This window comes from Suncus etruscus, chromosome 5, assembly GCF_024139225.1.
Source record: "Suncus etruscus isolate mSunEtr1 chromosome 5, mSunEtr1.pri.cur, whole genome shotgun sequence".
NCBI classification, from domain to species: Eukaryota; Metazoa; Chordata; class Mammalia; order Eulipotyphla; family Soricidae; genus Suncus; species Suncus etruscus.
In genome coordinates this window covers 146417659-146432010 of record NC_064852.1, presented here as the reverse complement: position 1 = coordinate 146432010, position 14352 = coordinate 146417659, and the positions used below count along the sequence as shown (strand labels likewise).

The following is a 14352-nucleotide window of genomic DNA, read 5'->3' as shown; positions in this document are numbered from 1 at the left end:
CAGATTTATTTGACAACTCCAGATTCTAGATGTTTTTAGCTTTTACTATCTTCTGATGTGGGCTTGGTATTCAGTTTACATAGTAACACAGATGGCCAGGCTCACATGGTATTATATTTAATAATCCCAGAGAAAAGATCCCAATTCTTTAATTTCTTTCTTTTTTTTTTTTAGTTTTTGGGCCACACCCAGCGGTGCTCAGGGGTTCCTCCTGGCTGTCTGCTCAGAAATAGCTCTTGGCAAGCACGGGGAACCATATGGGACACCGGGATTCGAACCAACCACCTTTGGTCCTGGATCGGCTGCTTGCAAGGCAAATGCCGCTGTGCTATCTCTCCAGGCCCCAATTCTTTAATTTCTATGAAAGGCTTAACTTTCAGCAATCTTTGCCTTGAGCATACCATTGGAAACATTTTCATCTAGAAGAATAAAAAACTTGCTTATATGGACTAATCAAGGTGGGACTAATGCAAAGGGGAATAAAGGATGAGAGAAAGGTTATGAATCACAGTAACTTCTAATTGCTATATCTAGCCCAGTTTTTCTTTAGATGCCAAATTTCTGTGAAGATTGCAAATAGCAAATCCTTCTATTCAATGCCATTTAAGTTTGTTGCTTGACTTGTAGAGCTTCTTCAGGTTCTGGTTATCTATGAGAACCATGTAGAGCTCAGATGCAGCTACTGTCTAAAGAGAGAAGGCGCTTTCCCTGCTTATATGACCATCTCTGTAGTTAATTTTTGCTTCTTATGCTGACCTCTAGAAGCTAACTTTGCCAGAATAAAGTGTGTATTATTAGTGTTTGTATTATGTAAGGTAAGAGTCTTGAAAACATTTATTTTATTATTAGAACTCAGAACTTTTTATTTTTTTTTATTTTATTTTTTTTAAATATGGAACGCTTCACGAATTTGCGTGTCATCCTTGCGCAGGGGCCATGCTAATCTTCTCTGTATCGTTCCAATTTTAGTATATGTGCTGCCGAAGCGAGCACAGAACTTTTTATTTTTATTTTTTTTTTATTGAGGCCATAGTGAATTACAAGTCTTTCACAGTTATATTTCAGGTGTTTAGTCACATGGATTAAGGCCATTCTGACCACCAGTGTTGACGTCCCTCCACCATGGTTCCCCACATGCATCCCAAACCTCCACCCCTATTTTTTGGACTACTAGTATAATGGGTCTATTTTGTGTTTAACTTGTTATAGATTGGGTCTCTTGATTTGGGTATTTAGATTTGACCTCTTTTTCCCCCCACTTAATGTTCCTGAGACCACTTGGCTCCTGGGCCTCATCCACTTTTTTTTGTTTTATCAATTTGTAAAAAGACATAGAAATATGAAACAGAGCAAAGTGATTCAAGTTGTATGGTTCTATGGAAAAGGTGGGAGCCACTATCTAGCATGTAAGTAAAATTAAAAGAAGAAAGAAAGAAAGTAGGGAGAAAGCAGGCGTGGCTTTTTTTTTCCATAGTCACATCAAATGTTGGGGAAATTAAAAAGTAAATTCTTTTGTCCTAAGAGATACAGGGTGCCTCCAGCCATATTTTTAAAAGCATACTTTTAATAGCATACTTTGAAAAGATCGACTACAGGCTCCAAAAGGTATGTTGGTTGTCCATCCCCAATGTCTCTCTTTATGGTCCCAGAAAAAATTCTACTCAGTTGTGGTTGACATAGTCAGTCTTCTATTGTTAGAGATCTTAATTATTTTTACAGGTCCTAGGATGAGTACTAGGATAAAGTCTTTTTTTAATTGTAAGAATTTATTCAAGAGAAAAAATTGATTAATATTGAGGTAAACTGACATAACATAAATAGTAACATAACATAACATAATTAATATAATACATGTAAGTCAAGTAACATTTCTGAATAAAACACAATTTTTTATCATAATGACTCACATATCTTTCACAGTAGTATTTTAGGTACATATTAACATTGAATCAGGGGAATATCCATTACCACCAGTGTTGTCTTCCCTTCATCCCTGTTCCCAAGCATATATCCCTTTCTCCCTCCTTTATCTCCCAGAATAAAGACTTTTTTTTAATTTAAATGGTTTTTAGTTTATTTACAGAATTGTGTGTCAACCATCACTGCCTAATTCTGGAACATTTTTATCACTTTAGAGAACAATCTGAAGCTTATTAGCAGTGATTCCCATTCTTTTTCCCCTCAGTTTCTGGCAACCACTAATATACTGTGCTATGAATTGGGCATTAAATATAAGTGGAACCACATAACATGTAGCCGTTTGCATTTTGCCCTTGTCACTCAAGACTCATCCTTTGCATATTTTTTAATTTATATCTTTATTTAAACACCTTGATTACAAACATGATTGTGGTTGGGTTCAGTCATGTAAAGTCTTTCTTCTGGTCCCAGGAAAAGTTCTGCTTAGTCGCAGTTGTTATAGACAGTCTTGTTTATAGAGTTATGGTTCTTGTACAGATATTAGGTCAGAACATCTTCTAATTTCATCTCACAGTTAGGTGGTGAGGTAGGGCAACTTGTTGTAGAGCAAGTTGTTGCTCTTTCTTCATCATCAGGGTGTCAGATGGGCCTACCCTGGAGCAGGTTGGTGTTAGGGTGGCACTTGGGCCTCTTCCAAGGAAAGTTTGAATTCTGGTGCTGCTGTAGTAATCTGTGCCAGCATCTGTATTGGGAACTGAGTTTGGGGTTGGACAATCGATGTCCGATCCATTGAGGTCTACGTCAAGTCTCTAACAAATACTCAGGGTGAAAGGCAGCCCTGCACTATAAAATTTGTAAGTTCCTATCCCTATTAGATAAGAACTTTTTCTATATGTAAGATTTTTCCCAAATGAATGTGCTTATGTCAAATGGAACATTGTCATACCTGGTTCATATGGGAATAAAAGTAACAAACATCTAATCCCATCAAAAAATGGGGAGAAGAAATGGACAGACACTTTGACAAAGAAGAAATACAAATGGCCAAAAGACACATGAAAAAAACGCTCCACATCACTAATCATCAGAGAGATGCAAATCAAAACAACTATGAGGTACCACCTCACACCCCAGAGATTGGCACACATCACAAAGAATGAAAACAAGCAGTGTTGGTGGGGATGTGGAGAGAAAGGAACTCTTAGTCACTGCTGGTGGGAATGCCGTCTAGTTCAACCCTTATGGAAAGCAATATGGAGATTCCTCCAAAAACTGGAAATCGAGCTCCCATACTACCCAGCTATACCACTCCTAGGAATGTACCCTAGGAACACAAAAATACAATACAAAAATCCCTTCCTTACACCTATATTCATTGCAGCACTATTTACCATAGCAAGACTCTGGAAACAGCCAAGATACCCTTCAACAGATGAATGGCTAAAGAAACTGTGGTACAAATACACAATGTAATATTATGCAGCTGTCAGGAGAGATGAAGTCATGAAATTTTCCTATACATGGATGTACATGGAATCTATTATGCTGAGTGAAATAAGTCAGAGAGAGAAAAACGCAGAATGGTCTCACTCATCTATGGGTTTTAAGGAAAATGAAAGACATTCTTGCAATACTAACTTTCAGACACAAAAGAGAAAAGAGCTGGAAGTTACAGCTCACCTCATGAAGCTCACCACAAACAAGAATGAGTTTAGTTAGAGAAATAACTAAGTTTTGAACTATCCTAATAATAAGAATGTACTAGGGAAATAGAAAGCCTGTCTAGAGTACAGGTGGGGGTTGGGTGGGGAGGAGGGAGATTTGAGACATTGGTGATGGGAATGTTGCACTGGTGATGGGTGGTGTTCTTTACATGACTGAAACCCAAACACAATCATGTATGTAATAAATTTGTTTAAATAAAAAATTAAAAAAGGAAAAGAACTTAAAAGCAACAGGATTTTAAAAGCAACCCCCCCCCAAAAAAAACAAGCTAAACAATCTCTATAACCTGTTTGTAACCTGAGCTCATAACCCAACTGAGACTTTTCTACAAAAATTTCCTACTAAGCACATCCAAAGCAGGGATAAGGGAATCCTATCTCTACATATGAATATAGACAATAATAATTATAACTATTAAGGAAATGCATCTACAGAAACATAGAAGTCCCCTGAAAGTCTTTTGAGATAGTTGTGGGGGGTGTAGGATCCAGAGCACAGTTTCATCCCATCTCATTGTCTGTGAAGTCTGAGAAATGGTTTGGCAGAAGTCCGGCATGAAGTAGTGTCCTCAAGCTGAGGGTGCTCTGGAGCTGAATTCCATAGCAAGCAACAGTCTATTGTGGCAGGGAGGTGGGAGAAAAAGGGCTACAAGGAGTGGATCAGTGAAAGTGGTGTTTTAAGGTTCTTCCCGGGGCGAGGCATAGCAGTTGGGAAGGTGTCCTTTCACTTTGGGAGTCAGCTGGCAGTTTTCTGGGATAGGTCGAAGTTTCCTATCTCTGAAGAGTTCAGAACTGAGGGTGAAGAGGGTTAAATAGGGGGAGATCAAGTATCAGGATTGAGGGGGTGGAAGAATAGAAGAGGAATTGTAAGGTGATAAACAGGGGGTGGAGGGGGAATACTGTATCACATAATAGGAGTTATATATACAATGTAGAAGGCAGGGATTATGTACCATACAGATTAGCCAAGCATAGTGGAGTCCACTACTTACACCGTCACACACAGACACACACATAAATAGATATCGGAGATCTATTCGTAGGTTACATTTGAAGGACTGACCTTTATAAAATGGGTCAGAAACTCTTAAAACAAAATGAGGCTGGCACAAGATGGTGTGTGTGTGTGTGTGTGTGTGTGTGTGTGTGTGTGTGTGGAATTTTCCAGTACCTAGTCTTAGACAATTCATCGATGGTAAGGATAAACTTTGCTAGATAAAAGCTTCCAGGGCTAGATTGTGCATGGAGCATTCTAAAACAATCATACTTATCCAAATAAGGGTACTTAGCAATAAGTTAGTGGGCTCTGTAAGAGGAGTCTACCTGCTGCAGACGTCTCACGTCCCTAAGCAAAACCTTAGTGGGGTCATAAAACCTTCACAGAAGAAAGCGGATACATGAGGTGGACGAATATGAAATATGAAATAATTGAGACCACACAATATGCATTGTATGGGGACCCACATCTATGAGAGACTATTTTACTTTTCAGCCCATGACATTTTAAGCACAAGTCTGGTATGCAAAGTGTCTTCAGGGAAAACAAAGGGCAGAGGATCATTAGGAGGGACAACACAATGGTACCAGACCCTAGAATCTACATATCAAATAACTACCTGATGTAGGTGAGAAAGAGCCCTGCTAGAGGTAAGGGGAAACATGAGCTAAAGATGTTTTGGGGTTAGCAAAAAACAGGTTTTTCAAGAAACTGGAGGAAAGAACCTGGTTCTGCAAGCAATGTTTTTGCAGTAGCTGGAAATTGGATTATTGGGGGGACGGAAATAATTGTTTACCATCATGGAGCTAGACTCAGAAAAACAAGCTGCTGGTGCCAGGTTATACTCAAAGTAAGAGTTACAAATAAACTAGCCAGCGGGGAGCTTTAGGCGGGCTATGGTACTGAAATTTCTTTGTGACTGCAGGATAGCTAAGGCGGAATTTCTGTAGTAGAAAAGGAGACAAAAATCAAATTAAAGGAAAAGAGAAAATGTAATGTCACAGCCATGTTAGAAATATAGCCAGTAATCCACGCAAGGGTCAATGATTGACTTATCCAACGGGCCTTCTGGCAGATGTTTCTTGGGAGGAAAATTAGGCATTGCACCAGGAAAGCCAAAAGGCATGTCTGGTGCGTGCTTCCCTAATAAATAGAGAAATGCATGCTGCATGCCTCGATGTCTACCATTTACCATGTCTCGAGCATCCATATTCCTTTTCTGGAAGCATACTGACAGTGTGGACCTGTGGTTAAGCTAGCTTGGTTTAAAAAAAAACCAAAATCATCAAATTGTAAAAAATATAGTCAATGAACAGGGCCTGTAATAAAAGTCTACAGTACACAGTTGCCTATTTCAATGGCCTCTGAAGATAAAAGCATTAGAACTTGATACTAGGCATAATCAAATGGAAGATAAATAATTTGGAGTATTCTGTCAAGGCATTATCATGTTCAAGACTGTATTTGGAATCTAATATGATAAAACACTAAAATGCAAAACTGGTGACCAACCTATATCTTCAAGAACCCCTGTGGACAAGAAACAGTTATTGAGTTATTATAGACATAATATAATTAAGACATTGAAACATTCTGATAGTGAGTTCTGCAGTGAGAGTCCTTGGCTTCCTAACACATACTACACTTGGTTCTGTGGATAAGAGGTTTAGAACATTATTATAGGTCTCTATGATGAGCAGTTGATTGGACACTTATGTAGTCTAAACAGCTGAGTCCATTGCTTCAGACATCTTTGAAGTAAGTTTCTCCTCGTCCACTAGTTTATTTCCTTCTCCTCAAACCTATGGTGATCAAGATAACTACCTATTAGGCCATTTTATTTTTTCACATAGATATTCTAAATACCATATATAAGTGATATCATTCTGTATTAATCCTGCTCTGTCTTACCTCGCTTAATATAATATTTTCCAGATTCATCCATGTTTCTGCAAATTGCATTATTGTATCATTTCTTACTACAATGTAGTATTCCATTGTATATAGGTATCATATCTTCATGATGCACTTTTCTGTTGATGGGCATCTAGGTTGATTCCAAGTCTTAGCTATAGTACTGAATGGTATAATGAATAGAATGAATAGTGGTGTGCATGCATCCTTTTGGATGAGTTTTTCTGTCCTGGGAGTATATTCCTAAGAGAAGAATTTCTAGGTCATATGGTAGCTCAATTATGAGTTTACTGAGAACCCCCCATACTGTAAAACATTTTAAAAGCAAAGAGGTGTGGGCATATCTTAAAGATGGTAGCCTACATGAGTCAGGATATTTTAACGATTGATATTTGAGAGCCTTATAGAATTTGAGGTGTAAGATACACTAATATTTGTAATCACTTAATTTGTTTTCCAGCAAGAGATGATGACAGGTAATTATTTAAATGTTTTTACTTCTATCTAGTAAGCTCTTCTGAGATTAAAGAAATTCTCACTTGAAAAATTAAAAATAAATGTAACAAGTTTGTAAGTCTTGTTTAACTTTAAAAAACATTTTTTATGGGGCCTGAGTGATAGCGCAGCGGTAGGGCATTTGCCTTGCAAGCAGCCAAGCTGGGACAGACCCAGGTTCAGGCATCCTATATAGTCCCTGGAGCCTACCAGGAGAGATTTCTGAGTGCTGAACCAGGAGTGTCACCCCTGAGTGCCACTGGGTGTGACCAAAGAACCGAATATAAAAAAATAATTTTTTGAATAAGTTTGGAAAATACAACCATACTTTTCCTTGTTTCTGGGAAATCCCAATAGGTCACAAGCATAGTTTTATTAAAAGCAAACTAAAGGGTGAAAAGGAATAAGATCCATGCCGGGTTTTACTTAGATCCATGCCGGGTTTTACTTAGATCCATGCCGGGTTTTACTTAGATCCATGCCGGGTTTTACTTAGGTTTTACCCAATGATCCGCGCTATCGAGCCGGAAACCCTACCTCACCAATGGTTTGCGTTACTGTGGCGGAAGTCCCACCTCTACTCCTATCTCACCCAATGATCCGCGCTATCGAGCCGGAAACCCTACCTCACCAATGGTTTGCGTTACTGTGGCGGAAGTCCCGCCTCTACCCCTACCTCACCCAATGATCTGTGTTACCATGGTGGAAACCCAGCCCTCAAGGAAGTGCATCATTCTACTTCCTTCTCCTCCCATTTCCCATCTTATATAAGGGGTAACCAGCCGTAGCACGAGGTCTTTCTGGCTTTGCTCTGTGGGAGGAGGCTGTAGACCCTGGTACCAGAATAAAAGAATCCACCTAAGCGTTTGCTTGAGTTGGTTTCCCTTCATTTCTCCGAGACGGAGCAGAATTTGGAATCCTCGGACCGGACATTTTGGCGAGCCAGCCAGGAGATACCAGATCTGCCCGGAGCGGGGGTAGTGAACGGACCACTCGGTGGGTTCTAATTAATGTAGCTTGTGTTGTTGTGTGTTGTTGGTTGTAACTTGTTGTGAGTAGAAGCTAGCACTGTATCTTGTATCTTGTGTTGTTGGTTGTAACTTGTTGTGAGTAGAAGCTAGCACTGTATCTTATGTTGTCGGTTGTAACTTGTTTCGGGTAGAAATTGGCAGTATACTTTATGTTGTTGTGACTGGATGTGCATCAAAAATGGAAGTAGGGAAATGGTAGGGTGACCGAGGACCTGAGAGTCCCCACTCGAAGTGGATACCGGGTGGTAGTGAATTGACGAGTTCAGAAACTATAGGTCACGACCCTGGAGGGCCCCCAGGAGTTCGAGTTTGCAGCGGGGAAGACGTTCCCCAGGCTGCTGTGGTGAACCTTATTTCTATTAATTAGAGGTTTCTGTTTTTGAGTTTTGCTCCTCTGTTCTGTCTTGTTCCATTGTAGTTGTGTCGTGTAAGTGTGTAGGTTCTGTAGACGTGTGTTGGCTTAAATTCTTTGAACTCTTCTATCCTCACCTCCTTTACCCCCCCCCCAAATCTTTTCCTCATCAACTCCTTTGATTTACTGTTCTCATTATGGGACAGAAGCAGACTACTCCTTTGTCCCTCACTCTGGACCACTGGTCAGAAGTGAGGACTCGTGCACAAAATCGTTCCCTAGCCGTGAAAAGGGGCAAGTGGCAGACATGCTGTGCTGCTGAGTGGCCAGCCTTTCAAGTTGGATGGCCAAAGGGGGGGTCTTTTTATATTTCCTTAGTTCGCAGAGTGAGAGACATCGTGTACCGACCGGGGCCGCATGGACATCCTGATCAAGAACCCTACATTCTCATGTGGGAGGACCTCTGTACCAGTCCCCCTGACTGGGTGCGGCCATTCCTCCCCCCCCCTAAACCTTCTTCTTTACAGCCGCTTTTGGAGCCTACGATCCTACCCATGAAGGAGAAAAGGGGATCGGAGTCACAGCCTAAAGAGGAGCGAGCTGTGCCCCGCATTTACCCTGACACTACGGACCTACTTCTCTTTGAACCCCCCCCTTACAACCCATCTGCTCGCACCCCTTCTGCTCCAGCAGGGGAGGCGACTGCAGAACCCCGTTCCCCATTAAATCTCTCCTTAGCTTCCCAGCCTTCCCACGTGCTGCAGGGGGCTGGGGGAGGAGCAGCTTCCCACGTGCTGCAGGGGGCTGGGGGAGGAGCAGCTTCCCACGTGCTGCAGGGGGCTGGGGGAGGAGCCGCTTCCCATGTGCTGCAGGGAGAAGGGGGAGGAGCAGCTTCCCACGTGCTGCAGGGGGGAGAGGGAGGAGCAGCTTCCCACGTGCTGCAGGGGGCTGGGGGAGGAGCCGCTTCCCACGTGCTCCAGGGGGCTGGGGGAGGAGCAGCTTCCCACGTGCTGCAGGGGGCTGGGGGAGGAACAGCTTCCCATGTGCTGCAGGGGGCTGGGGGAGGAACAGCTTCCCACGTGCTCCAGGGGGCTGGGGGAGGAGCAGCTTCCCACGTGCTGCAGGGGGCTGTGGAAGGAGCAGCTTCTCACGTGCTCCAGGGGGCAGGGGGAAGAGCAACTTGCTTGCCTCCATCATCCCCAGAGTCCTTGCCGGATGAGAGCCAGCGAGCAGGGCCAGCTGCGGGAACCCGCAGCAGGCAAAAAGATTCGACATTTGGAGCTTTGCCAATCATGCCGCTGAGGCCAGTAGGGCCCATGATGGACGATGGGAGGGGAGGGGAGATGCCTGCCCTCCAGTATTGGCCCTTCGCCACGTCTGACCTTTATAACTGGAAGCTTAACCATCCCTCTTTCTCTGAAGACCCCACTAGGTTAATTAATCTTTTAGATTCTCTGATGAACACCCACCAGCCTACTTGGGACGACTGCCAGCAGCTGCTTCGTACCCTGTTCACTACTGAAGAACAGGACCGCATTTTGGCAGCAGCCCGGAAAAATGTGATAGGACTAGATGGCTTGGTGACAACCAGACCTGATGTTATTGATGACTCTTTCCCCTTGCGGAGACCGGATTGGGACCCCAACACATATGAAGGTAGGGGGAATCTGTCCACCTATCGCCAGACTCTCATGAGAGGTCTCCGGGAAGCGGCTAGAAAGCCCACAAACCTAGCCAAGGTAAAAGAGGTAATACAGGGACCCGATGAGCCTCCCGGGGTTTTCCTAGAAAGGCTGATGGAATCATATAGGAGGTACACTCCTTTCGATCCAACCTCTGAAACTCATCAGGCTTCAGTCATTATGGCTTTTGTAGGACAGTCAGCAGCAGATATTAGAAAGAAACTCCAGAGGCTGGAGGATATCCAGGGAAAGACTTTACAAGACCTAGTAAAGGAGGCTGAGAAAGTGTTCAGTAAGAGAGAAACAAAGGAAGAAAGAGAGGAGCGACTAGAAAAGGAAAGAAGAGAGTGGCAGGAAAAGAGAGACAGGGAAAGGAAAGAAGCAGAGGAGAAAGAGAGAGAAGAGAGAGAGAGGAGGGAAGAACGGAAGGACAGAAGAAGGAATAAGGAACTGGCAAGGGTCTTGGCAGTAGCAGTAGACAGATCTAGCACAGGTCAGAAAGGTAGGGACCTGGGCCCACGAAGACGCCGACCCCTGGACAAGGACCAATGCGCTCGCTGCCGCCAGAGGGGACACTGGGCTCGGGAATGCACCCAACCCCCACGATCCCCTCGTGGCACCCAACCCCCACGATCCCCGCAACCTTCAAGGACCCTGGCCCTTGAATCTGAATAGGGGGGTCAGGGCTCCAACCCCCTCCGGGAGCTCAGGGCTAAATTTAAGGTGGAGGGGACTCCCATAGACTTTGAACTTGACACAGGGGCAGTATACTCGGTCCTAAAGAAACCTTTGGGACCCCTCTCTAGTAAGCAATCCTTAGTACAAGGAGCAAATGGAAGTAGCTATCGTTCCTGGACTACTTCCCGGACTATGGACTTGGGGAAAGGAGAAATCAAGCATTCTTTCCTGGTCATACCAAACTGCCCCTCACCTCTAATGGGACGAGACTTGCTAACCAAACTCAGAGCCCAGATAACCTTTGAAGAAACTGGTCCAGAAATTGCTTTTCTTAATCCCAGTGTTCAACCACTTACCACCTCCGTCCTGACCATCAGGGCTGAGGATGAATATAGACTGTTTACAGATGACCCCTTGCCAGTTGAAAGCCAAGACACCGACTTTTGGTTAAGACTAGTTCCAGAAGCTTGGGCCGAAACTGCTGGACTGGGGTTGTCTACCTTACAGGCTCCAGTAGTGGTAGAGTTAAAAACTACTGCTGTCCCTGTGAGAGTTAGGCAGTACCCCATGAGTCAGGAAGCGAAGAAAGGCATAACTCCTCATATCCGGAAACTTCTCCAACAAGGGGTCTTAGTAAAATGTCAGTCAGCCTGGAATACTCCATTACTCCCAGTTAAGAAGCCTGGAACTGGGGACTATCGGCCAGTACAGGACCTAAGGGCAGTTAACAGTCAGGTGGAAGTCATCCATCCCACTGTGCCAAACCCATACAATCTCCTCAGCACCCTAAGTCCTGAAAGAGTATGGTATAGTGTATTGGACTTAAAAGACGCTTTCTTTTGCCTGTCTCTACATCCAGCCAGTCAACCCTTATTTGCTTTTGAGTGGAGTGATCCTGAGGCAGGAATTTCAGGCCAACTAACCTGGACCAGATTGCCTCAGGGATTTAAGAACTCCCCTACCATCTTTGATGAGGCCTTGCACCAAGACTTAAGTCTCTTCCGCAGCCAGCACCCCCAGGTAACCCTGCTCCAGTATGTGGACGATATTTTACTTGCAGGAAAAACTGAAGAAGATTGCAAGCAGGCCACCCATGACCTGCTGAAGGAACTTGCTCGGCTAGGGTATAGAGCATCAGCTAAGAAGGCGCAGCTGTGCCAGAGAGAGGTGACGTTTCTGGGATACATGCTACGAGGGGGAAAGCGATGGCTGACGGAGGCCCGGAAGAAGGTCGTGGCACAGATCCCTGCACCTACTACTCGCCGGCAGTTACGTGAGTTTCTGGGGACGGCAGGTTTCTGCCGCCTCTGGATCCCTGGTTTCGCCAACTTGGCAGCCCCACTGTACCCCCTCACAAAAGGGGATGCCAAGTTTGAGTGGACCCATGAATGCCAAAGGGCGTTTGACTCTATCAAAACAGCTCTGCTCACAGCCCCAGCCCTGGCCCTCCCTGATGCTAGCAGGCCTTTTACCTTATATCTAGAAGAGAAAGGGGGAATGGCAAGGGGAGTGCTGACACAGACGCTGGGTCCGTGGAAAAGGCCGGTTGCCTATCTATCAAAGAAACTAGACCCAGTGGCCAGTGGGTGGCCTAAATGTTTGAGAGCAATAGCCGCAGCTGCACTTCTGGTAAAGGATGCAGATAAAATTTCCTTGGGACAAAAGCTGACTATAATAGCCCCTCATGCTCTGGAAAGTATAATTCGACAGCCCCCCGACCGTTGGCTCTCAAATGCCCGTATTACCCACTATCAGAGCATCCTTCTAGACAAAGGCAGAATAACTATCGGCCTACCTGTGATTCTCAACCCGGCCACCCTGCTCCCTGAAGAGTCAGAGACACCAGTGTTGCATAACTGCCAGGATTTGCTGGCCGAAGAGAGTGGGCTGAGAAGGGACCTACAGGACCAGCCATTAAAGAACCCTGATGTCATATGGTACACAGATGGGAGTAGTTTTCTCCAAGATGGAGAGAGACGAGCTGGGGCTGCAGTGGTGAGTGACCATGACGTTATCTGGTCCAAATGCCTGAAAGAGGGGACCTCTGCTCAGCGAGCTGAGTTGATAGCCCTTACCAGAGCACTAGAAATGGCAGCAGGAAAAAGGGCAACCATCTACACAGATAGCAGATATGCTTTCGGAACTGCCCATGTCCATGGCGCTATCTACCAAAGGAGGGGACTCCTGACATCTGCAGGAAAGGAAATTAAACACAAAGAAGAGATATTGCGTCTTTTATCTGCTCTTCTCCTACCCAAAGAACTGGCGATAGTTCACTGTCCAGGTCATCAAACGGGAAAGGAAACCGTCGCGTCCGGAAACAGAAGAGCTGATGAAGCAGCAAAGGCAGCAGCATCCCGCATGAAGGAGATCCCTGCACTTATTGTTACTGAACCTGACAACCTCCCACCAGTGTCAACAACTGTAGACTCCCTTTCTGAAGAACCAGAGGTAAATCAGTATCTGAAAACTCTTCACCAACTCACCCACTTGGGGGCCAGAAAAATGATGGAGTTAATTAAGGAATGGCCTCGGGTACCAAAACCAGAGAGGCTAAAGGAAATGGCCGAAAAAATTGTAAGGTCCTGCCAACCCTGTCAACTGGTAAATGCCTATCCTACTAAAATGGGAACCGGAAAGAGACTGAGAGGGGAGAGACCAGGCCAACATTGGGAGATTGATTTCACTGAAATCAAGCCTGCCAAATATGGACTAAAGTATTTGCTAGTCTTTGTAGATACATTTTCAGGTTGGGTGGAAGCCTACCCATGCAAGAAGGAAACAGCCCAGGTGGTGGCTAAGAAGATATTAGATGACATCTTCCCCAGGTTTGGACTTCCTCAGGTAATTGGGTCAGACAACGGACCAGCTTTTGTGGCCCAGGTAAGTCAGGGATTAGCCAAGACCCTGGGCATAAATTGGAAATTACACTGTTCGTATCGCCCGCAGAGCTCAGGGCAGGTAGAAAGAATGAACAGATCTATTAAGGAGACTTTAACCAAATTATCTCTAGAGACTGGCATAGGGGACTGGACTACCCTCCTACCTTCTGCCCTCTTCAGGGCTAGGAATACCCCTTTGCCCTCTTTGTGTAAACTAACTCCTTTTGAAGTGTTGTATGGTGCTCCCCCCCCGGTGCGAATGCTTTTTGAGCCTTATGATGTTTTCTCTTCCACCTCCACTCCCTTAGCAGCTCGGCTGGCCGCCATCGCTGCCCTACAAAGCCAAGTCTGGAAAGAACTCAGACAGGCATATGAACCCGGAGAATTGACGGTGCCACATCCCTTCAAGCCGGGAGACCAGGTCCTGGTGAGACGGCATCGCTCGCAGACACTGGAGCCTCGGTGGAAGGGACCTTATGTCGTCCTTCTGACCACCCCTACTGCTGTTAAGGTGGACGGCATTGCTTCCTGGGTTCACGCCTCCCATCTGAAACCTGCCCCTGCTGACCTCAACCGTAATGAGTGGAAAGTGGAGCGCACCGAGAATCCTCTCAAGATTCGAGTCCGGCGAACACACTCTAGCCCTGATATGCCCTCTGACTCTAACAATGCTCCTC

At 44.8% G+C, this 14352-nt stretch overlaps 1 protein-coding gene and 1 non-coding gene across 2 annotated transcripts; one reads left to right on the top strand and one right to left on the bottom strand.

Annotated features, from left to right (window-relative positions):
* Positions 1-886: 886 nt before the first annotated feature.
* Positions 887-993, bottom strand: LOC126010454 (U6 spliceosomal RNA). The gene has a single exon (XR_007496484.1). It is a non-coding gene; the product is annotated as a U6 spliceosomal RNA (small nuclear RNA).
* A 7637-nt stretch (positions 994-8630) lies between these two features.
* LOC126008717 (uncharacterized) lies at positions 8631-13592 on the top strand (the record flags this gene model as incomplete). Its single annotated transcript, XM_049772944.1, is given in 3 exon segments — positions 8631-9188; positions 9558-10462; positions 10529-13592. Coding segments are annotated over 3 exon segments (4527 nt in total), but the record flags the coding sequence as incomplete, so codon positions are not given.
* Positions 13593-14352: the final 760 nt, after the last annotated feature.